The sequence below is a fragment of the Mus caroli genome, unplaced genomic scaffold, assembly GCF_978045245.1.
Source record: "Mus caroli unplaced genomic scaffold, Mus_caroli_1 scaffold_13, whole genome shotgun sequence".
In the NCBI taxonomy this organism is placed as follows: Eukaryota; Metazoa; Chordata; class Mammalia; order Rodentia; family Muridae; genus Mus; species Mus caroli.
Window position 1 is genome coordinate 78,369,441 of NW_028227268.1, and position 22,467 is coordinate 78,391,907.

At 42.0% G+C, this 22,467-nt stretch overlaps 1 protein-coding gene across 7 annotated transcripts in view; it reads right to left on the reverse strand.

Annotated features, from left to right (window-relative positions):
* Positions 1-22,467, reverse strand: part of Ebf1 (EBF transcription factor 1) — a 397,327-nt gene that overhangs the window by 117,669 nt on the left and 257,191 nt on the right. For 5 of the 7 annotated variants that reach the window (XM_021175728.3, XM_021175729.3, XM_085829018.1 and 2 more), the window contains one exon: positions 15,469-15,610. In XM_021175728.3, the coding sequence (XP_021031387.1) occupies positions 15,469-15,610 (142 nt within the window). The remainder of the gene's footprint in view (positions 1-15,468; positions 15,611-22,467) is intronic. The other 2 variants (XM_085829017.1, XM_021175730.3) reach the window with 1 other exon arrangement.

A 22,467-nucleotide genomic window follows, 5' to 3' on the forward strand; every position in this document is an offset into this window, starting at 1 on the left:
TTTAAATGAGCTAATTGATGTTCAGAGTAAGAGGGGGAATAAATGTGAGATGGGAATAAGAATGATGAAGAAGAAAATGATTCCTCCCAAGATGGGGGCATGGCAGAAATGCAAATGCAGGTGAAATGTTCCTGGTATTTCTTCCTCAGGAAAGTTTCTGCTTGCTTCCACACTGTTCCTTTCTGAAAAGATGCAGCTTCTGGATGAAGCTGATGGTTTCTAGCATAGTCTAGAAAACTCAGACCAGTCTCAGACTCTTCTGTCTTTGTCATTGAGTCACTCCCTGCCCTTCCCTTTGCTCTTCTTGAGCTTATCCTTAATGTCTGTACGTAGACATACTCCTATGCACAGTTTGTGTGTGTGTGTGTGTGTGTGTGTGTGTGTGTGTGTGTGTGTGTACATGTGTGCAGAAAATCAGGCTAACCAGACAACACATCTCATGCAGACAGGAACTGCACCCATTGGCACAGTAATGGAAGCTGATGGTACTTGGCATTTAATACCTGATGATTTGAACACTGGTTAGCACTCGCAGGGCTTCACCATTGATATTAACTTTGAGTGGTGGGCAAGCTCACGTAGATTATTCTACTCTACAGATGAGGAAGTTGCAGCTCAGAGACATTCAAACTTGAGATTTTCAAAGTCTGCTTTGATTGATGAAGCCCAGCCGCCACCCCCCTTTAGTTTTGTTGCTTATCTGAAATATCATCTGTCCTGTTTGGCTAAAATGGTCACTTTGATCCTATAAATACAGCCAAAGTTCCATAAAATACCAGTTGTGTAATTTCTTGTCCCCAGTACAGAGGGTGGATACTTATTAACTTTACAGAGTGTTACTATTCCCTTTCCAAGTAAAGTTACTTCTCCCCTAAGACACAGACCCACATATGAACTATAGTAAAATCTCTCCATTTCCTTCTTCTATTTCCAAGTTCAGAAAAATGGCGCCCTTGCATAACATCACAGGCGCCAATTTAAACACAGTAACATTGAAAATGCTGCCAAGCTTCCAGGCATAGAAACATCTCTAGTGCTGCAAGTTACAAGGGCCACTAAACACACCCTGAATTTGTACATCTATTATAAATGATGCCAGCACTCTGAGGAATTTACACAGCTCAAAGCAGTGTCCCTCCACTTTCATTTGAAACCCGAATGTTGTGTATTTTAGTGATCTTCATTTTTATAAATGAAGAAAAGTATAAAACACTATTAACAAATAGATTATCCTGACACAATACCTTAAAGATATTTTACAATTTCACTGACATTTTTGTCCCCAATAAGGATTGAGTTGTGCCAACTAACCAAATCCAAAACACCTTCTAGGACAATGACAATGCTAAAATTTGAGGTCTGGGTTTATAGATTTGCTGCACATGATAGCTCCTCAAAGGACACTGCTGGTTTAGTCACTTGGGCAGCAGCAGGGTTTACAGATGAAGGACTATGAGGAAGAGGAAGAGATTTGAGGAAGCAGGGAAGGGAGGAAAGAAACTTTTCATTTTATAACACACATGCTCATCTCAATGATCTTCTAAATAACAGCCAAACCGTGTTGCTATCCACTCTTGTTTTACAAAGGCAGATATCATACCATTTTTACAGTCAATAGAAGAGCCTGGTATGATGACATTTCAGATTTGAACCCCTCCCTGTCCCTGTCCCCCAAGTCATTCTGGACTAGAACTGCAGATAAAGGTTGTGGTTTTAAACAGCTAGAATCTTGCTGCTTAAAAACCCTCAAATAAGCCAGCCACAGAGGAGCATGTGTTCATGTATAAATTATTGATCAATCGCACAGATTGGGATAAGAATCTATTAGTAGCAGAGTTCTGCTTTCATGTTTAATGATCAGATATGTGTTAGGTAGATGTAGACCTATTTGTGTCCCCCATGGTATAGAGAGTGTTACTTTGGTGTTTCATTTTCTCTTCCTGCCCTGGTGCCTATCTGGTCTGCTTCCCATATCAGCGCTTCTGCTATGACTGGCCTGCACATATGCTACAGAAGGATCTTAAAAGCTGTGCCACTGTCCTGCCAACTTGCATTGGGCAGGGAAGCTACAAAGCCCTACGATCCTCAGACTGCCCCCTTCCCTACACACAAGGTTGCTAAAATCCTGCGGATGGCGTCATATTCATCTGATAAGGGTGATGATCACCCAATTTCTATAAAGTTTCATTTCTGCCCACTGAGTATTTCAGGTTGCAATTCTGGCCCAGGGAGCTGGAGATGAGGTGCCCGATAGCGAGATGTGATACCAGGAGTTTTTATCTTAACCCAGAAAAGCACCTTCCCATGTATCACTACTCAAGCCAAGTAACTCACCCTTGGGATTGAGCATAGACCTGGCTTTTCAGTTTGCCTTTGAGTAATGTCGTCAATTTGTTTCAACTGGAGCAAGGTTTACATTACGGGCTCGAATAGCAAGAGCCTCTCTCCACTTCTGAAGTCCACATTGCAGAGAGAGCGGCTTTGACTTGACAATGGGAAAGAACAGTAGCCATGTGTTAGCAACTGTGTTAGGAACTTGGAAGTTTAAAGAGTGCAGAAACGAACTTGACTCTTCATTTAGCCACACCCAACTCCTTAACAGTTGGCCTCAGTTTCCCTTATTTTTAAGTGGATTCTATAACTGCATTGCCCTCCCCTGGCTGTTAAGAGCATTAAAAAATTAGCCAGAGCAATTCGACAACAAAAGGAGATCAAAGGGATACAAATTGGAAAAGATGAAGTCAAAATATCACTTTTTGCAGATGATATGATAGTATATATAAGTGACCCTAAATATTCCACCAGAGAACTCCTAAGCCTGATAAACAGCTTCGGTGAAGTAGCTGGATATAAAATTAACTCAAACAAATCAATGGCCTTTCTCTACACAAAGAATAAACAGGCTGAGAAAGAAATTAGGGAAACAACACCCTTCTCAATAGTCACAAATAATATAAAATATCTTGGCGTGACTCTAACTAAGGAAGTGAAAGATCTGTATAATAAAAACTTCAAGTCTCTGAAGAAAGAAATTATAGAAGATCTCAGAAGATGGAAAGATCTCCCATGCTCATGGATTGGCAGGATCAACATTGTAAAAATGGCTATCTTGCCAAAAGCAATCTACAGATTCAATGCAATCCCCATCAAAATTCCAACTCAATTCTTCAACGAATTAGAAAGTGCAATCTGCAAATTCATCTGGAATAACAAAAAACCTAGGATAGCAAAAACTCTTCTCAAGGATAAAAGAACCTCTGGTGGAATCACCATGCCGGACCTAAAGCTTTACTACAGAGCAATTGTGATAAAAACGGCGTGGTACTGGTATAGTGACAGACAAATAGACCAATGGAATAGAATTGAAGACCCAGATATGAACCCACACACCTACGGTCACTTGATCTTCAACAAGGGAGCTAAAAACATCCAGTGGAAGAAAGACAGCATTTTCAACAAATGGTGCTGGCACAACTGGTTGTTTTCATGTAGAAGAATGCGAATCGATCCATTCCTATCTCCTTGTACTAAGGTCAAGTTTAAGTGGATCAAGGAACTTCACATAAAGCCAGAGACACTGAAACTTATAGAGGAGAAAGTGGGGGAAAGCCTTGAAGATATGGGCACAGGGGAAAAATTCTTGAATAGAACAGCAATGGCTTGTGCTGTAAGATCGAGAATTGACAAGTGGGACCTCATGAAACTGCAAAGCTTCTGCAAGGCAAAAGACACCATCAATAAGACAAAAAAACCACCAACAGATTGGGAAAGGATCTTTACCTATCCTAAATCAGATAAGGGTCTAATATCCAATATATATAAGGAACTCAAGAAGGTGGACTCCAGAAAGTCAAATAACCCCATTAAAAAATGGGGCTCAGAACTGAACAAAGAATTCTCACCTGAAGAATACCAAATGGCAGAGAAGCACCTGAAAAAATGTTCAACATCCTTAATCATCAGGGAAATGCAAATCAAAACAACCCTGAGATTCCACCTCACACCAGTCAGAATGGCTAAGATCAAAAATTCAGGTGACAGCAGATGCTGGCGAGGATGTGGAGAAAGAGGAACACTCCTCCATTGTTGGTGGGATTGCAAGCTTGTACAACCACTCTGGAAATCAGTCTGGCGGTTCCTCAGAAAATTGGACATAGTACTACCGGAGGATCCAGCAATACCTCTCCTGGGCATATATCCAGAAGATGTCCCAACCGGTAAGAAGGACACATGCTCCACTATGTTCATAGCAGCCCTATTTATAATAGCCAGAAGCTGGAAAGAACCCAGATGTCCCTCAACAGAGGAATGGATACAGAAATTATGGTACATCTACACAATGGAGTACTACTCAGCTATTAAAAAGAATGAATTTATGAAATTCCTAGCCAAATGGATGGACCTGGAGGGCATCATCTTGAGTGAGGTAACACAATCACAAAGGAACTCACACAATATGTATTCACTGATAAGTGGATATTAGCCCAAAACTTAGGATATCCAAGATATAAGATACAATTTGCTAAACGCATGAAACTCAAGAAGAATGAAGACCAAAATGTGGACACTGTGCTCCTTCTTAGAATTGGGAACAAAACACCCATGGAAGGAGTTACAGAGACAAAGCTTGGAGCTGTGATGAAAGGATGGACCATCTAGAGACTGCCGTATCCAGGGATCCATCCCATAATCAGCTTCTAAACGCGGACACCATTGCATACACTAGCAAGATTTTGCTGAAAGGACCCAAAGATAGCTGTCTCTTGTGAGACTATGCAGGGGCCTAGCAAACACAGGAGTGGATGCTCACAGTCAGCTATTGGATGTATCACAGGGCTCCCAATCGAGAAGCTAGAGAAAGTACCTAAGGAGCTAAAGGGATCTGCAACCCTATAGTTGGAACAACATTATGAACTAACCAGTACCCCGGAGCTCTTGTCTCTAGCTGCATATGTATCGAAAGATGGCCTATTCGGCCATCACTGGAAAGAGAGGCCCATTGGACTTGCAAACTTTATATGCCCCAATATAGGGGAATGCCAGGGCCAAAAGAATGGGAATGGGTGGGTAGGGAAGTGGGGGGCGCTATGGGGGACTTTTGGGATAGCATTGGAAATGTAACTGAGGAAAATATGTAATAAAAAATATTAAAAATTTTTAAAAAAAAGAGCATTAAAAAATTTTTTTTCCCAAAACACTCATCACTAGACCACATGCACCAGCCGCAAAATCAGCATCCCTAGAGACACAGGCCTGAATCTGTAGTGTGCAATCTATTGGACCAGGAGCTGTAGCACTCACTCATCACAAGATTGGAAAGGCAACAACGGGACTTCTTTGTCCAACCAAAAGAGAGACGCTAACACATGTAAAATTTCTAAGTTCACTTCTCAGAAGCAATTCTTAGACCTTCGCCACCTTTCCCCGCTCAAATGTCTAATGGTCTATCCCAGTGTAATAGTCAAACAACCTATTGACTTTTTTACTGTCTTTACTTCAGTAACTGCTACTCATTCAAATATGAGAAGTTTCCCGACTCCTCAGACTCGGCGGGGTCCCTTGTATTAAGCCTTCTTAGCAATCTGTACTTCTCTTATCAACATTGCCAGTTTAAATCATCCAGATTACCATTGTTTCCTGCATATGAATTGGCATGTACACATAGCTGTGTGCCTCGTCATGTTAGTGCCAGCCCGGCTTTGCTCACCTCTGCTCACCTCTCATCTAATATAGTAGGCAGAGAGCCGGTAAATATTTGTTGACCAGATAAAGGACCGAACGGAAAGCAAATGAACCATCATTGATGGTCTGACGCTGTGAAAGAACTGAAGTGGGTGGAGTAAAAGTTGAGGATTCTTCCAGCCTGCACTAACAAACCACCTCTTACAAAGCTGGGCAGCTCATGCCTGTGAATGTGGCATCTAGGAGGTAGGAGTAGGAAGAGCAGGGAGTTCAAGGCCAGCTTTGACTATATAACCTGGGCTCAAGGAGACCCTGTCTCCAAAGAACAAGAAACAAACAAAACAAACGATTGCCACTATACCCACAATGTGCTTCCTCCGTGGATAAGAGACCACGTAGAGTCCTGTTTCCTGGGCTGTGCTGGCCTCCATTCAAGCAGCTGGTACCCCATTCTCTTGGGAGTTAAAATTAGTATCAGTAACCCACACACAGCCATACCTCCTCACACCCCATCCCACCCCCACCCCATGAAGAAGACTCTAATCATGCAAGGACCCAGGTGGGGCTTTCTGACAGATGTTAAAGTTAGAAGGGAAGGTAGCAGCCACCGGAAGGTAGCAGCCACCGGCTTCCGGAGGCACCAGGACTTCCTGCCTTTAAGCCTTGCTGGTTCCTGTCCTGCCTTCCCCACCCTTCCCCCACGCATCAGCCTCAACAGAGTTGCTGCTCTCTCTGCCATTTGAACTCAAATCCTATCTCGGAAATTGATGGGTGATGCTGCCCTTGACAACACAGTGTCAGCTTAACTCAGTGTCCAGCTGGTTCTGTGCACATTATCATAATGCGCTGCCTGGGCGGGCGCTGCCTGGGCGGACTCTGCCCGATGCTTACTCTTGCTTCGGGTCCTTCTCTGCCTTCTGACATACAGAGGTTGCTTGTTTAAAAATAAAAATAGAGACAATATCTTAGGAGAGGTTTTGAATTTTAGAATTTCTCTAGAACAGAAACTCCACCTTAATGGTATAATGAACCTAAAAAGCTTTCTTTCAACCAACAAAAAACAAAAGACAAACAAACAACAAACAAAAAACCCCACAGAGTTTATTGGGAAAAAATAAAAATGAATATTTCCCAGGGCCTTACATGTTTCCTATTAAATTGAATGAATTATTATTTTTTATCTTTAAAGCCTTTCTAACAGCATGCTTCGAACTTAAGTCATAATTTGATACATTCCAGTACTATGTAGGCAATTACTTACTTGATTTTATCAAGTTGTGATTTTTATTTTAATCATCTAATACTTTCTCTAAGCTTGATCTTACCCTAAGCACTAATGTCCATGAGATCACCATTTTGAAGTAGTAGTTGTGGTTTTTTTTTCCCTAATGGATTAAGATAAACATATAGCTATTGTAAGATATCTTAAGTCATGCATGAGGATATATACATGTACCCTGCAACTCAGGGACAGAGGCAGATGGATTATGAGTCTTAAGCCAGCCCAGGCTGCATAATGAGATCTCGGTGTGTGAGTTTGTATGTGTTCAGGTGTGCATGCCCCTACAGATGAATGGTCAAGCAGAATATCCATTGGGTATTTTTCTCTGTTACTTTCTGCCATATTCCCTTGAGACAGTCTCTCACTGAACTGGAAGCTTGACATTTTGACTATGCTAGCCTGTGAGTTTAACTCAGCAGAACGATCACCTTGGTGTTTGGGTAGCCACCCCAAAAAGCTGTGTCTGTAGTTCCTCAAGAAGTAAGAGACTTTCTCACAGAATCATCGGAGCTTGAAGGGCGATCCCAAACCCCCACTTAATGATGAGGGGACAAAGGGCCAGAGAATTCTTAGTCCATCCTCAAAGCAAGAGAAAGCTCCATCTTAACAAATTTCTGTAAGTAAAACTGACAAAGTAAAGAGAAAAATTAGAGATTGAAGAGATGGTACAGTGGTTTAGAGCACATACAGCTCCTGCAGAGGACTCAAGTTCAGCTCTCCGCACTCACAGCAGGTAGCTAGCTCACAGCTGCCTGTAACTACACCTCCAGAGTAGCCTGAAGCTCTGGCCTCCTCAGGCACCCAAACTCACATACCCACATATAGAAACACATGCATTAAAAAAACATATAATTAAATCAAATGAATCTTTACTTCAGACCTAACTGTTCCGACACACCACGTTATAAACAGGGGCTTAGGAACAGGACATGGAAGTGTTTATTTCCATATTGCCACTGCGTGATTCCTTTTGAATTCTCACATGAGGGAGTCTCCAATGAAAAGCCAGAGCAACGGAGGGCCCTGGCTTGGAACAATGAACTATACAAATGAACACAATTGGAATTGTGACACATGATTGATCAAATACAGAACAACAAACAAACAAAAAAAATAGCTTCAAAAAAGTTTTGTCATCTCTGGCCAAAACAAGAACAGACCCCCACCACCACCCCTCAAATGAACACGTCACAGTGAACTTATTAAAATAAGTGCGGTTCGCTCATTTATTAGATCCAACCAAATAATGAGTGCTGGAAGTTTCCCACAGTTGACTAGTAGGCCAAGACATTTTTATAAGAAAAGGCTTTGAGCCCTTCAATTTTCCATATTGTTCCTAGCATAGAGTTCCCTAATCATACAGCTGTTGTCTTACACGTTTTCTAATGCTCTCTTGGTTTTCTCACGGTCTCCTTTCCCCACCTCGTATATGCCAGAGAGTCCATAGGATCCACAAGTGACTTAAAGAGAGCTGACTCTGAACATCTCTGCAGGGGAATAGGTGTTACCAACCTCCTGGTGCTCTTGCTAGTGTTATGAAAACAGATCAAAGTCTGGAGACACGTCTCTGTAGTTAAGAGCAGATGTACTCCTGTTCAGTTCCCAGCACTCATCAGGAGGCTCACTGCTACCTACACATCCTGTTCCAAAGATGCTGATGCCCTCTTCTGACTGTCCTGGAGGCCTGCACACATGTACAATATGTGTGTGTGAGAGTGAGCACACACACACACACACACACCTCTCTCTCTCTCTCTCTCTCTCTCTCTCTCTCACACACACACACACACACACACACACACACAAACACACACACGATCTAGGCTAACTTTAGAAAACCTAAGATAGCAACACAAGTGCCTTAAATCATGTAGAAGAAAACAAAAATAATTTCAACAGGACAGGAGAAGAAACTAGTTTAACACACATGCAGAGAGTACCAACAGAGAGCGGAGTCGTGGGTTTGTGGATCTGAACCCTAGATCTACAAGTTACCTGCTATGTGACTCTGGGCAAATGTCTTTCTCCTTAACCCTGGTTTTCTTGTCACTATAGTAGATACCTATGTGCTTGAAAAGAGGACCTCAGTGTAAACTCACTGGTCAATTTCATACAGTTCAGAAGACATAGGATCAAATCCCAGGTTGAATTCTACCTAGTGTTATGATTTTAGATAAATTACTGAATTGAGAAGGTACGTTTTTCTCAATTGTTTTACTTCATTTTTACTGACTCAGTGATTTAGGTTTCTTCCGAGTGGGCGGCATGGTCAGCAATATACATCTTGCAAGTCAAAGATGCCACAGCGCTTCCTTCTAAACATGAAGGTCTCCGCCCTCACAATGAAGTCCACAGGAAAAATCTTTCTATGAAATGTCTGAGAAAGTAAACTCAATAAAACAAAACTGTCTGCAAAAAGAACTCTCAGAATACTGGGTTATCTGTATCAAACGCTCACACTCCTGATGGATTGAGAAGTAATCAGGCAGCCAGTTCCAAGGCGCAGCCAACTCCCAGGTGAGCTTCCGAGGCCCAGCAGGGGAGAGCAAAGTTATAAGCAACTCTGCACCATCTTGCCCCAGGCTTTCATGAGACAGGCGAAGGCCACGTAATTGACACTGAGTTCATCAAAGTCCTGTTGACCCTGCATACCATCTCACAATTGCCCCAGGGAGACCAAGGCTTGGCCCAGTCCCCTTGCCTAAGAGCAACATCTTTCCCACTCTCTGATTCCTCTAAGTCACCCAATCCAAATATCTTTGCACACACTGTTCCTTTTCCTTGTAAAAGTCTGTCAAGTTTAGTCATAAATGAGAAATCCTTAAAGTTTTCCCTGACCTCTAGCAATTCCCTTGTCTAGTCTTCCATGCTCTAGGATAATTATTTAGTTGCCAGTTTTGTTTACTGTCTCTCTTTCCCATCTACATAATAAACTCCACCAAGACAAGGGCCGTGTCTACCTCGTGCTAATCTACATTGTAAGTGGCATCTAACAGATGCTTATGATGAGTAAATAGTTTGAAATCCACTTCACTGATATCTTCTTCATTCACTAGAGATCTAGAGAATGGTGGTTCTTTGTAAAAAGCCTGAATTCTTCAAAACCCCCTCCTACAGAAGGGCCAGTGGCTGAAGTTCAGATTTCTAAAGGAGTCTAGAAATGACCCAATTAAGTGGGCATATAAGCAACTGAAATCCACATAAACAAAAGACCTACCCAAATTCACACAAATACTTAAAGCCAAAGTTAGGACTCTGACTCCACATCTCCAGTCAGACAATTGGATGTTTCAAAATACTTTTAAGGACACTGGAATTCTCCTACATAGCCCCAGGGTTCTATCACATAGGTTTTTCTCAATCTGGGGTAATTCTCTAAACTCTGTATCATCTTTCTCTACATGTCCACAGCACATTTAAATACAGCTGGGCAGAGGGGACACAGTGAGGCTGAATACCCTGAGGCAAGAAACAGAAGCAAAACTGTCCAGCCTGAAGCTAGAGGCCTTGAGAAAGTTACATACTAAGGAGCAAGGCTAACATCATATTGCCAGGGACCAAAAGGTCAGAGCTGACTGGTGGTGGCACAGACCCACTTTTAGTCCTTATAAAGCTGTAATTACAACTGGGGACATGATCCATTGAGCCTGTCACCATTCTTTATTCTCCAAAATGTAGTTTAACCAAAGCCCAGTCTTATTTTGGTTTCTTTTATTTTGGGATTCTGGTATGTTCGCACGTTTCATCTCTGTAACTGCTTTGAAGGGAAATTTAATTCACTCATATCCAATGACCACAAATGCTAAATATTCATCACTTTTAAAAAGTACGTTTGATTTCTGTTTTCGCTTTCAATCTCTATTTGAGCCACAAAGCAGCGCAGGACCTGGGGTCAGAACTCATGACTATTGAAAAGTTCTTTTATGAAAAACTCAATTAATATCATCAATGTTTCTCTTTCCTTAGAAATATAAAGAGAGGTCGCACAAGCTCATAAGAGCTGGGGTTTTTTGTTGTTGTTGTTTTTGTTTGTTTGTTTTTGTTTTTAAACCCAATATGCAAAAAACACCACCAGCAGAGATGACCCCACTCCTGGGAAAGACCCTACGGATGGGACTTCACTAATCTTCTCTGCTTTCCTTAGTTGTCACATAGTATGAAAGACATCTAAGAGTCTCCAAAAGGAAAAGGACAGAAAAGGGGAAAAGTATGCATGTCCAAATTTTATATATATATATATATATATATATATATCCTAAAATATATATATATCCTAAAATATATATATATCCTAATATATATATATCCTAAAATATATATATATCCTAAAATATATATATATATATCCTAATATATATATATATATATCCTTAAAAAAATGAGCATTTAAACTGCTTGTCAGACAGCGCCCTGACAAAGCCACTAGAGTGTATTCACAGGCATTTGCATAAATGCTGCCGGTGAGTTCACCATAGCTGCCTGCGCTAATGGCACATAAAGTAATTTAGTCACTTCTCCCGGCATTCTGTGTCAGGATGATGAGCACAGGCACTCTGCCTTGTTGCATATTAGATCATTAGATAATAAAGTGTTAGCGCATGCAAGCTGACAGGGCCCCTGCACTCCAGCACTGTGAGGACACAGCATCTTGCCACAGGGGAAAGAAAGAGAGAAACTGATGCCACAATTGGCCTTAAATTCAAGTAAATAGAACCTGAAGCTCAAGGTGAACCACGGTGATAATAACAGCATCCCTGAAGCCCTTTCAAGGACTCCCGTGCAGTCCCCACAAATTTGCCTGAGCAGCTGGATTGGAAGATGAGGTGCACACATACATACCAGTGTTTGACAGTGGACACCATGCAGGTCCCTTGGTCCCCAACCTATGCTTTTGTAGAAATTAGAATCCTGAGGGTAGTTGCGTGTGAGGCTCCCTCCCCCCACAACTGTACATCTTCCATAAAGCCATTGCTTAAAGCAGAAAGCTCAATAAATGTACCTATAAATATCCAGCCACAGAAAATCTTAGTATTTATGAATGGAGAGGAAAATGGGAGGGAGGGGGGCAATTACCATGAGCTACAGTGTTCCAAGATCCAGCCTCTTTGGATCCTGCAAGATTCTAGGAAATAAATCTGCCTTTGTCATCCCTCATATTTGAAATCCAGAGACATTAATCTGAGCCCTGGAGTTCTGCATGCCTGGGCTGTCCAGGGAAGACTGTGTATGCACATAAACCAGGATTCCTGATTTCTTTTCTAGAAATGCAGAAAGATTGGCCACACAAGGGACTTTCCTCCCAGTGGCTTACAAACAGGCTATGAATAGAGATGTGCAGTGTTGCTCAAAATAATTCAGTCTACCTGTAAATGAGGTAGGGAAAAGACCCAGAATGGGGGATGATGAAGAATCTACAGGTCTCAAGATGTGATGACACGCTGTGAGGACAAAGTGACAGAATCATGCATTGGGGCTAGTCCTTAAATAAGGTATTTTAAATAGGATTTTTTTTCAATGGAAAGATAGAAATATTACCCCCCAAACCAACATGAATTCGCATGTAGGTCCACTCCCACACATTACCAACAAGAGAATTCAATAGTCACCCTTGGTAGAGTAGATATTTATGCATGTGCTTGAAGTGACTAAGTGAGTGGGTGGTGATGTATGGCTACTTAATGCACTCTGTAGAAAATCAGATTTCTGCATTGCTGCACTGTTGGTATTCAAGATCTGAACATGGCTACCTTTTCATTCTACTGGGGGAAATAGAGTCAGGGTTTGATTCAGTGTGAAGGACACAGTGTGTAGTGACCTCTCCAGTGAAAGATAGCCATTGTTCTGCATTGAAATGTCACCACCATTTTGAATAAGATTCTTTGTAGATGGGTAAACAACGAAGAGGAAAGTACTTTCCTTCAGTCTGGGGATAAGATGATGTCCCAGCTTGTGCATTATTCTGTATTCTTAAAGAGGGAAGAGTTGAACTAAGATGGCATTTGGATATGTTTTGATCGAGAGACCTCAGTGGTCAGCCCTCTCCTCCCTTCTGTGCTTAGATATTCATCATTAGTGATTAAATGATAGTAATTAGTTATTAGTAATTAAAAACTAGGACAATTTTAATTCCTTGCCAAATTGGAACATATGGCCCCTTATCTCCCCATTAGAGACTCTGTAGTACTAGGGCATCCAGGTCAGTCTTCACTGCCTTCACCCAGCCCACCCCCATTATCCACATCCCCTTCCCTCACTCAAAGAAACGACCTGTTGTTTTATCCCTAACAGATAGCCACCTTCATTTTACCAAGGGGGGGGGGGAAGGATCCTAAGACTAAACTGACTTGTCCAGGGTTGGCCTGAGGCCAGAGTGAGATAACAAATAGAATCTGAAATTGCTAGTGCCTACTCCACAACTTCCTGCTCTGTACCACCTTGCAAAATAGTGTCGCTGACCTCTTTGGAGGCATCCATCCTAGCTGGTTGCTTTTACTTTGGAATCTTGGTTGCAGGAGTAAATAGTATGGTGTCATGAGGTTATTCCATTTTCTTTGAAAGTGTATTTTCAGGTATATGTGGGGGGTGTGTGTGTGTGTGTGTGTGTGTGTGGTGTGTGTGTGTTGGCCAGAGGACAATCTTAGGCATAGTTTCTCTGGTGCCATTCCCCTTGATTTTAAGACAAGGTCTCTTTGTCAGTCTGAAACTCACAAAGTAGGCTAGGCTGCCTGTCTTGTGGGTCTCTGAGATCTGCCTGTCTGTTTCCCCAGAGATGTGATTATAAGCATGTTATCAGACTTGGCTTTTTAATGTGGGTTCTGAAGGTTGAAAGCAGGTTCTCTAGAGTAAATGCTTTATTGACTGATCCATCCTGCCAGCCCTCTCCTTATTTCCTAAGGGCAGAAATGGGAGCTAGATTTGGAAGCTAGGCATGGGAGCTGTGGTTAGAGCTTCCTCTGAAACCATGAACTACAGATGCAGCTGACTATTAAGCCTGTCTCCAAATCAGGAGGCTCCTATTGCAACCAACTAGCCAGAGTCAAAGCGACAATTTTGATCCCTGACTCGGGCTCTCCAAACTGTGCCTGCTGAGTATTTATCAAGTTTTCCTTCTTCCTCTCACCTAAGCACCCATAGTCATACATTGCCTTCCGTGACTCCAAGGGTATTAAGGAGGCACCATTACTGTGAAGTGAGGATCAGAATGGTTGTAAGTACAGAAGTGGAGCTAGGGATGTAATCATGGGCAGGTGTTTCGAATGGCCTCCTGCAAAATGTAATATCCATCCATCTCAGCACTAATGAAACATAAAGCCTCGGCCTTGGAACGATGATGGTTTACTTTGGAAAGACTATAAAACTAGGTGTGGAGAAAAATACCTTCTAAGAGTATGACATCGGGCTAATTAATGAAATGTACTGTTTGTGCATTCCTCAAGCACAGGTAGAAAAAAAACAGGCAAAAATGATGACAGGGGTATGTTTATTAAATTGGGATGCTGGCAGGAACGGGAGTTTTCTACCTAATGAGTTATGTCATGGATATCTCGTAGGCCACAGTAAAAGTCAGACTTTGGGAGGATAATTTGTATGGCAATGTTCTCAAAAGGACCCTGCTGACCTAGATAAGGAGAAATGGTAAGAGGGAGAGGATCAGGTTGAGTTTCATCTGATGAGCTCCGAGGAAGTATTGTACACTTTGCATGCAGTGGATTCTTGGGAGGGTGGAAAGATGCATTTATAGCCTTGACCCTCCAGAGAGCTGTTTAGATGGACACCCAAGCTCACCCTGATTTTCTCTGAGTAATACTCCCTTTCCTTGAAACAGATTTCTTTCTCTTTCCTCCAGTCTTCTTCTGGGTACCACTGATTCACCACAGTCCTCAGTGGTAGTAATTTCTCCCTGACCAAAGTCTACCTACAGAAAATAAGCTATGTCATATGGTGATAGAGAGGGAGTTGTTGGCAGAGTGAGTTAAAGGCATAGGAAGGACATTTGGCCTGGGTACCATACTCTTGACTGTAAACCTGATCTTCAAACAAAATCAACAAGTGGTCACAAATATGCACTGGCAGGTTTATGTGTGTGTGTGTTTATGTGTGTGTGTGTGTGTGTGTATGGGGGGGGGGGTTCTTCCTATTACCTACAGATTTACTCAGTTTGTAGTCAAATGGGAGCTCAAAACAATGGCCATGGTCCAGGTCTCTCTCTCTCTCTCTCTCTCTCTCTCTCTCTCTCTCTCTCTCTGGGAGGAGAGAGAGAGACATTAGCATTCCAACATAGACAGTCCAGCATGCAACCAAAACAAGTGTGCTTAAAAGATATGCCACTTTCTCTAAATCCTCAGCTTCTTATTGTCCAGGGTTAAAGAGCAAAAAGCATCAGAGGTGTTCAATGGGACACTCAAAATTTGTAGCAATAGGAAACGTGGTGCAGTGAAGGAAAGAGATCACACAAAGTCACAGTCACAAGTAGCAATGCCAACCAATGAAAATGATTCGCCTACCATGTTCCAGATAAGAGGGCGTACCTTCCGAGGGGTCAAGCCTCCGAGCCCTCCGCCCGTGCTTGGAGTTATTGTGGACAAACATGTTATCAGAGACTGCCAGGACATGGCCATCCACGTTGACTGTGGTAGACACCACGACCTGGAGACAGGAGAGGGAAATGAATGAACATTTTCATATAAAAGCATGGTGGGAAATAAACGCAAGTTAAATAAATAACAGCTGGGAGCTGAAGAAAATTGCACAGCTATTTCACATAATAACTGGTGCTTATGTCGTACACGTCTAACAAGAGGCACTATTGATGAGTGGGTCTTCAGCGTGGAACGCTTTTGATGCTGTTTTAAATAAAATTGCACAGTTTATACTTATACAGCAAAAGGTACCCTGTTAACCATAAATTTTACAAGGCGGTCTTTATTAGCACAGATTATATATATATATATATATATCACAAGGGTAGCTGTGTTTCACCTAAATTACCCTTCAGTTTAGACACTGAAGTAGATATCACAGTAGATCATGCAAATAAAAGTCTTTTAAATCTTTAAAATATCTCCTCCCTACTGTGTCAGGGTTAAGAAGATAGGGAAATGAAAAGGGTTGGTGTGGAAGCTGGGGTCTGCCTGCATTTCCTCTCCCTGGGGTCTTATTGAAGCTTCTCAGACATTTTATTCTTTTGTCCCATGTTAGTTTTAGTTTAGGGAACCAGAGACAAACTTCCCTCAGAGCTATTATCATCATGTCATCCCCTCCCCCAAAAAGGAACCCTGACAAATTAGGGGGTCTTAGATCTGTTTCAAAGAAAAAAAGGAAAAACACAGAACTGGTCCGATGCCAACTCAAGATGCCCAGACTACATCTAAGGGTGACTAGTGCACCTCGCCACAAGGGTCCAGGAAAAGGTGTGCCTCTGAGAACTTTGACTAAAACAATGAACAGAACTGACCTACATATCTCCTTATATTAAAATGGGGTGGGGGATTAAAACTGAACCCCACAGAGATATGTTTATTCATGTGACCTCTTACAACCAAATATAATAATTGTCTATAATCGTAGCTTTGGCTCTCAACTCATGCTTTGACAGAGGAAGCAGCAATCAGCCAGCTCCTGTTTAATCCACCTATTATGTTGACTAATTAACTTTGCCCGCTAGCTTATTTCTTCCTCCATTATCAGCCACTGTCAGCCACAAGCACCCAGCAGCATAGGGGAAACCTCAGGCTCTTTGATTGATCACCAATAGATTGACATGCAGATTAATTTAATTAGAATCACCTCACTTGAGAAATGAAAGACAAGGGCAAGAGCGCTAATAGATCTGCTCTTATAATGAGGCCAGCCTCCAGAGCAAAATCAGGAGAGTCCTGAGTTATTCTGTTCAATCCCCCAGTTGCTTGGACAGACTCTCTGTTTAATTGTTCTCAGGTTTGAGAGGCATCAGCCTCTGAGGAGGTGAAAGGCTTTACAGAACTTGGTACACCTTACTTCTGGGGCAGCTTTTTCTCTGCACTGGCTAAGAGGACGAAGGCTTCTAAGACTCTTGGGCAATGTTATGGTTTCTCTGCCTGCTGAGCAGGGGCAAAACATGCCACCTTGTCCAGAACTGTCTGTTTTGTTTTGTTTTGTTTTGTTTTGTTTTGTTTTGTTTTGTTTTGTTTGAGACAGTGTTTCTCTGTGTAGCCCTGGCTGTCCTGGAACTCACTTTGTAGACCAGGCTGGCCTCGAACTCTGAAATCCGCCTGCCTCTGCCTCCCAAGTCCTGGGATTAAAGGCGTGCACCACCACTGCCAGGCTAGAACTGTCCATTTTTAACACTGAATGGCTACCTTGAACGATTAACATCCTACTGTCCCTCATTTTCATCCAAAAGCACCCTGGGAAATAAGTCACGTGTCCTTTCCCTAAGAGCTGGCCATAAACTACAGGCTATGGACACATGGCTCCCAGAGTTGATTTAAATATCTTATTAAAATGCACACTTGACAATTCAGAAACTACCACGGACCCCGAGTGTTCTCTTCAGTCAGTCAAAATTCCATCTAGAGCAAGTCACTCACACAGGGACACCAGAGATTGATGCAGTAGTTGGCCATGTGTGCTCTGTATATTCATCAGTAGCTGACCAGGTGTGACAGGGTCTGAAGCCAGTGTTTGTACCTCATCAATCCTGGCTTAATTTAAAAGAAGAAAGTTGAGGGGACAAGGGAAGAAAACAATCTATTTATTTAAAAAAAAAAATAAAAAAGTCCGGCCCTATGCAATGACAGTATCGTCACGACAACAGAAGCACTTTTTAGTTAGGGAGATGGCTTTGTAAAAACACTGAAAATTACATAAGACCTGGGTCTTTCAAAGAATTGTTGATTTACTACAAGACCACAATTGAGTGGTCACTGGAGTCGTTAGCTGAACAAGCTATAAAAGGAAATCCCAAACAGTATCTGTTTGCAGTGTCAGGAAATGGAAAGTGGTTGCCCCAGACGTCTGTCCTCGGAGAAGAGAGCAATAGCACTTTACCCGGCACCTGGAAGACACCAGCGCTGTAGAAGACTTAAAACATCTGCTCTCTTTTTAAAAACATTGCCATCTAACTTCTGACATTAAATAAAAAATGTCAAAAGAAAACCCCACCCCTAAGCCTGTTAAGAAAGAAAACTATACTATCTGCATTTCCCTTTTCTTGGTAAGGCGAGGCCACAGAGCCACCTGTGTGACAGGGTCACTCAACAGAAAGCACAACCCTAGCCAGACAACGGGAACAGATGATCTCTGTGCTGCTCATCCTAGGAACTAACTAGGAAATAGGTCCCTCAAAAACCCAGGACTCAACTTCCCAAGCCCAAAATAATTCCCCCATTCCAATTTGGAAATGATTTGGGAAAGACTTAAACAAAGTATTTTCTGAAATCAACCCACAGAATCACTAGTAAATTAAAAGTAATCTGTGAGATGAAAAAGAGGGGCTGGGACTTAAATCCAAGCTAACTTTGAAAACAGCCCCATTGTAGGTGGGCAAACAGCCCCATTGTAAAAAAAAAAGCCTCATCGATCAACAAAGAATCAGTCAGCTGCTGGCAGGCGAAGGCAGATAAAGGGACCCACAGCCTGTCCACATTTTGTCAGTAAAACGTACCTTAAACTTAGGAGAGTAAAAAGCATAGAAAACTAATTTCCTTTTGGATTCAAACCTCTCACCCTTTTATACTTCCCCTTTTACCTCTCTTCCCAGAGTGGGGGGAATGTTGGTGGTGACTACAATTTTACTCTTTTGGAATCAGCCCCTCCAAATTTTATGATTTCACTGTCCAAAGGTGGCTAGTGAAATTTACACTAGGTAGAATATCCATTCCTGAGTCGAAGTAGCCACATTTCAAGCACTGGGGGGCCAGTGGACTAAGCAGTACAAACATAGCATTTTAAACCCTCCAGAATGTTCTACTGGCTATCATTCTACTGAAATAGCTCTGTAATCACTTGGGACATTTTATTCACAAAGGCAAACTGGAGGTTGAGCTCTATCTATAGAAATAAATACAGGTTTAGGGCTAAACATATATATGTGTGTGTGTGTGTGTGTGTGTGTGTGTGTGTGTGTGTGTGTGTGTGTGTGTTAATCAATGGGCTTTTTAAAATGAAATGTGTGCAGGAGCATCACTCTTCCTAACAGTATCCTCAGGGATGCAGTTGCTATGCTACATGGTCCTGAGGCTTCTGTCTAGGCTCCTGCCCTCCAAGTGAGGGCATTAGCTATGAGGCTGTAAGGAGAACAAGAAAGAGGGGAGGTCTGCAGCTACCTGTAGCTTGCTTGAGAATTTACACTGTGGTTTTAGTTTCTTGGTGTGTTATCAGCAGCTCATAAACTGACCTAGTGCACTCTTTCTGGGATCTAGAAACCCCAGAAGGCATTGTTATTAGTATCTCCTTCACTTTAGAGTTTGGAAGGATTGCACATAAAATAGCTATATTCCTTCACGGATGCAACCTTGGCCACCAGTTGAAGGTGAATGCACCTTTTCTGTATCTCTGTCCCTGACACTCCAATGGTATTTAGAACAGTCTCCAATTCTTAAAGCTAATTCTGTGAGGCTGAATTTATCTAAGTGGTAAGCCTGGCTCCTGATCCCCAGAGTAGCAGGGAAGGAGCATTCTCACTTCTCAGGTAAGACCAAACAAGCATTGGACTGATAAACCTCACCTGACACAGTGATTCCTGACTCCCCTTAAAAGGACTCAAAGGAAACTGACATTTTAAATAAGAGGACAGAGAGAGAAATGCCCTCAGCCCTATGGATCTCCCAGTTTGAAAGACCTATTCTCACGACATGAGTTGACACAACTGAGAACTCTAGCAAATTGTCCTTCCTACTGGATTGAATAATTTCACTTTCTAGAAGACATCTCCATCTTAGCCTGCTACATTCTAAGCTTGACACTAAGTGAAACCTCACTGCTTAGAAAACAATCCACAAAACAGACAGCTTAGTAGTCTAGTTTTCCCAATGTTTCTCCCCAGGCAGGATTTCTAGAAAGTTCTGTCATGGGAGTTCTCCCTCCTCATTTCTCAGGCTGTCCTTCGTTCCCTATCACACGAGAGACCTTGTATGTCCTAACTATATCATCTATGATTCATGAAGCGGAACCTCAGCCCCACGAGCAGATTTTCAAAACAGACACAAGCTGCTAAACTCAATGGTGGGCAGGCAGAAGATCACAGTAACAGCAGCAGTGGCTTGCATGGAGCAAGCAATTATGACCAATACAAGGACTCAAAATTCCTATCCCTGTGCATTTCTCAAACTGGAATAAAGCCAGAGGACACACATGGTGTCAAAGCACTGCCAATGTTTAAGTTTATAATATATGGCAAAACATATTTTCTTCTTCATAAATTAGTCACTCTGGTAAATTAATTTTGGAAGATTACAAGCCTTACTTTTCGAAAGTACCTATGTAAGTTACATGTGGTAACTCCATAGAAGGAAATGCTTAGCAGAGTTGGTTTGGTTCATGGTTTCTTTCCCTAGGGTTTCAGCTTTTTGTATTTTTGCATTAATCCATGGACTGTAAAAGCTGACTCTAATACCCAGGTATTTCTTTTCATTTTTTCTTTAGCTTTTTTTTTTTAATTTTTTAAAAGTGTGTGTGGCATGCATGTGTGTGCAGGCATGCTTTTGTTTTAGTAACTATTCCAGTGCATGTGGAGGCCCACAGTTGACATTGAACTCAACTTTAGGTTTTCTATTGATTAAGGAACAGGATCTCTTAATCAAGCCCAGAGCTCACAGATAGAGATTTTCTTACCAGACAGCTTACTCTGGGAATTCTCCCTGCCTCTGCTTTCTCCAGCGGGCATCATGGGTATGCCACCAGGCCTACCACCCTACATTTACACGGGCTTCTGGAGATCTGAACTCTCAACCTCTTCCTTGCTGGACAAATGCTTTGACCACTGAGCCATCTCCCCCAGCTCAGTAACAAAGGTATTGAGAAAACAGTGACTTGAAGCACTTGAATGAAAAAGTAACTGAGAAACAATTCATGGAACACTACACAGGAAGAAAAAGCAGAAAACCACTGGTACAGCTCCTTTAATCTCCAAAGAAGTATGCAGAGTGAACAAAAAAAGCCAGTTCCAAAGGACTTAAAGTTTCCTATCACCACTACCAAATTTATATGTTGGATCTCTAGTTCCCAGTGCTTTGGAATGGTGGGATTACTAGGTAGGGCTTTTATTATTACATTAAATGAGGCCACTGAGCTGGGCCCTAATCCAATGTTACCACTTTCCTACCAATAAAAGGTATTAGGACAACCAGAAAGAATGTGGGGTTGGGTACTGTTGAAAAGCAAGAGGAGACATGATTTGGATATGAAGATGCTCAATGTGTTGACGGTGGTAGTAGATAGGTGAAGCTATATACTTGCAATGAAACTTTACAGAACTGAGAAATATCCCCACAGGAATGAGTGTAAGCTCATTCAGGGAGATTTGGGTAAGATGGGCAGATGCTGTCAAGGTCCCTATTCTGGCTCTAATGTTATTCTATACCGTTGTAAAATCTTGAAGGAGACTGGTCAAAGGATGCATGAGAATCTCTCAATGCTACTCATACCAACTCACTCTGTGCGCCTCTACAATTACATCAATTTTTTTTTAACGAAATATAAGACATCAGCAACCAAGATGTCCTTCAAAGGGTGAATGGATAAACAAACTAGTAATCCATACAATGGCATATCATTTAGTGATAAAAAGAAATGAGCTGTCAAACCACAAAAAGGCATGGAGGAATCTTAAATGCATATTACCAAATGGGGGAGAAAAGCCAATCTGAAGAGGCTATATACTGTATGATTGCAAGTAAATGACATTCTGCAAAAGGCAGAGCTATGGAGACTGTAAAAAAAAAAAAATCAGTGCTTGCCAGGAGTGGGGGCAGGAGGCATGAATCAATTGGTAGAGGACAGAATTTTTGGGCAGTGACACTATCTTGTATAACAGTGTATTGCTGGACACATAGCTGTGCTTTGTTTGTCCTCATCTCTTGAACTTACAATGCAAAGAGAGGCCTACCATAACCTTGGGCTTCGGTTATTGGTGATAACCTGGAATTGGCACTCTACCACCAATGTATCATTCTGTAGGGAAGGCAAGGCAAGGCAATGACACTGTGACTACATATAAGAACTTCCATGGAGTCATTATTTTTGCAAACTTTAAATTATTGTATAAAAATAGTCTGATGTTCTTCAAAGACCAAACTACTTCTTGAGCAGGTCCAGCAAACAGTGGAATCACAAGATACTCAAGACTACTCGTGGCTTCTGGCTTAGAGTTCTTAAGCATAGTAAAGGGGAATGATACTGCAGAAAGCAGAGGCCAAACACATCCAACATAAGGCTGCACTGGGGCAGAAAAGAGGGTTCAGCTGTTAAGATCAATTACTGATCTTGCAGAGAACCCAAGTTTGGTTTCCAGCATCTACAACTGC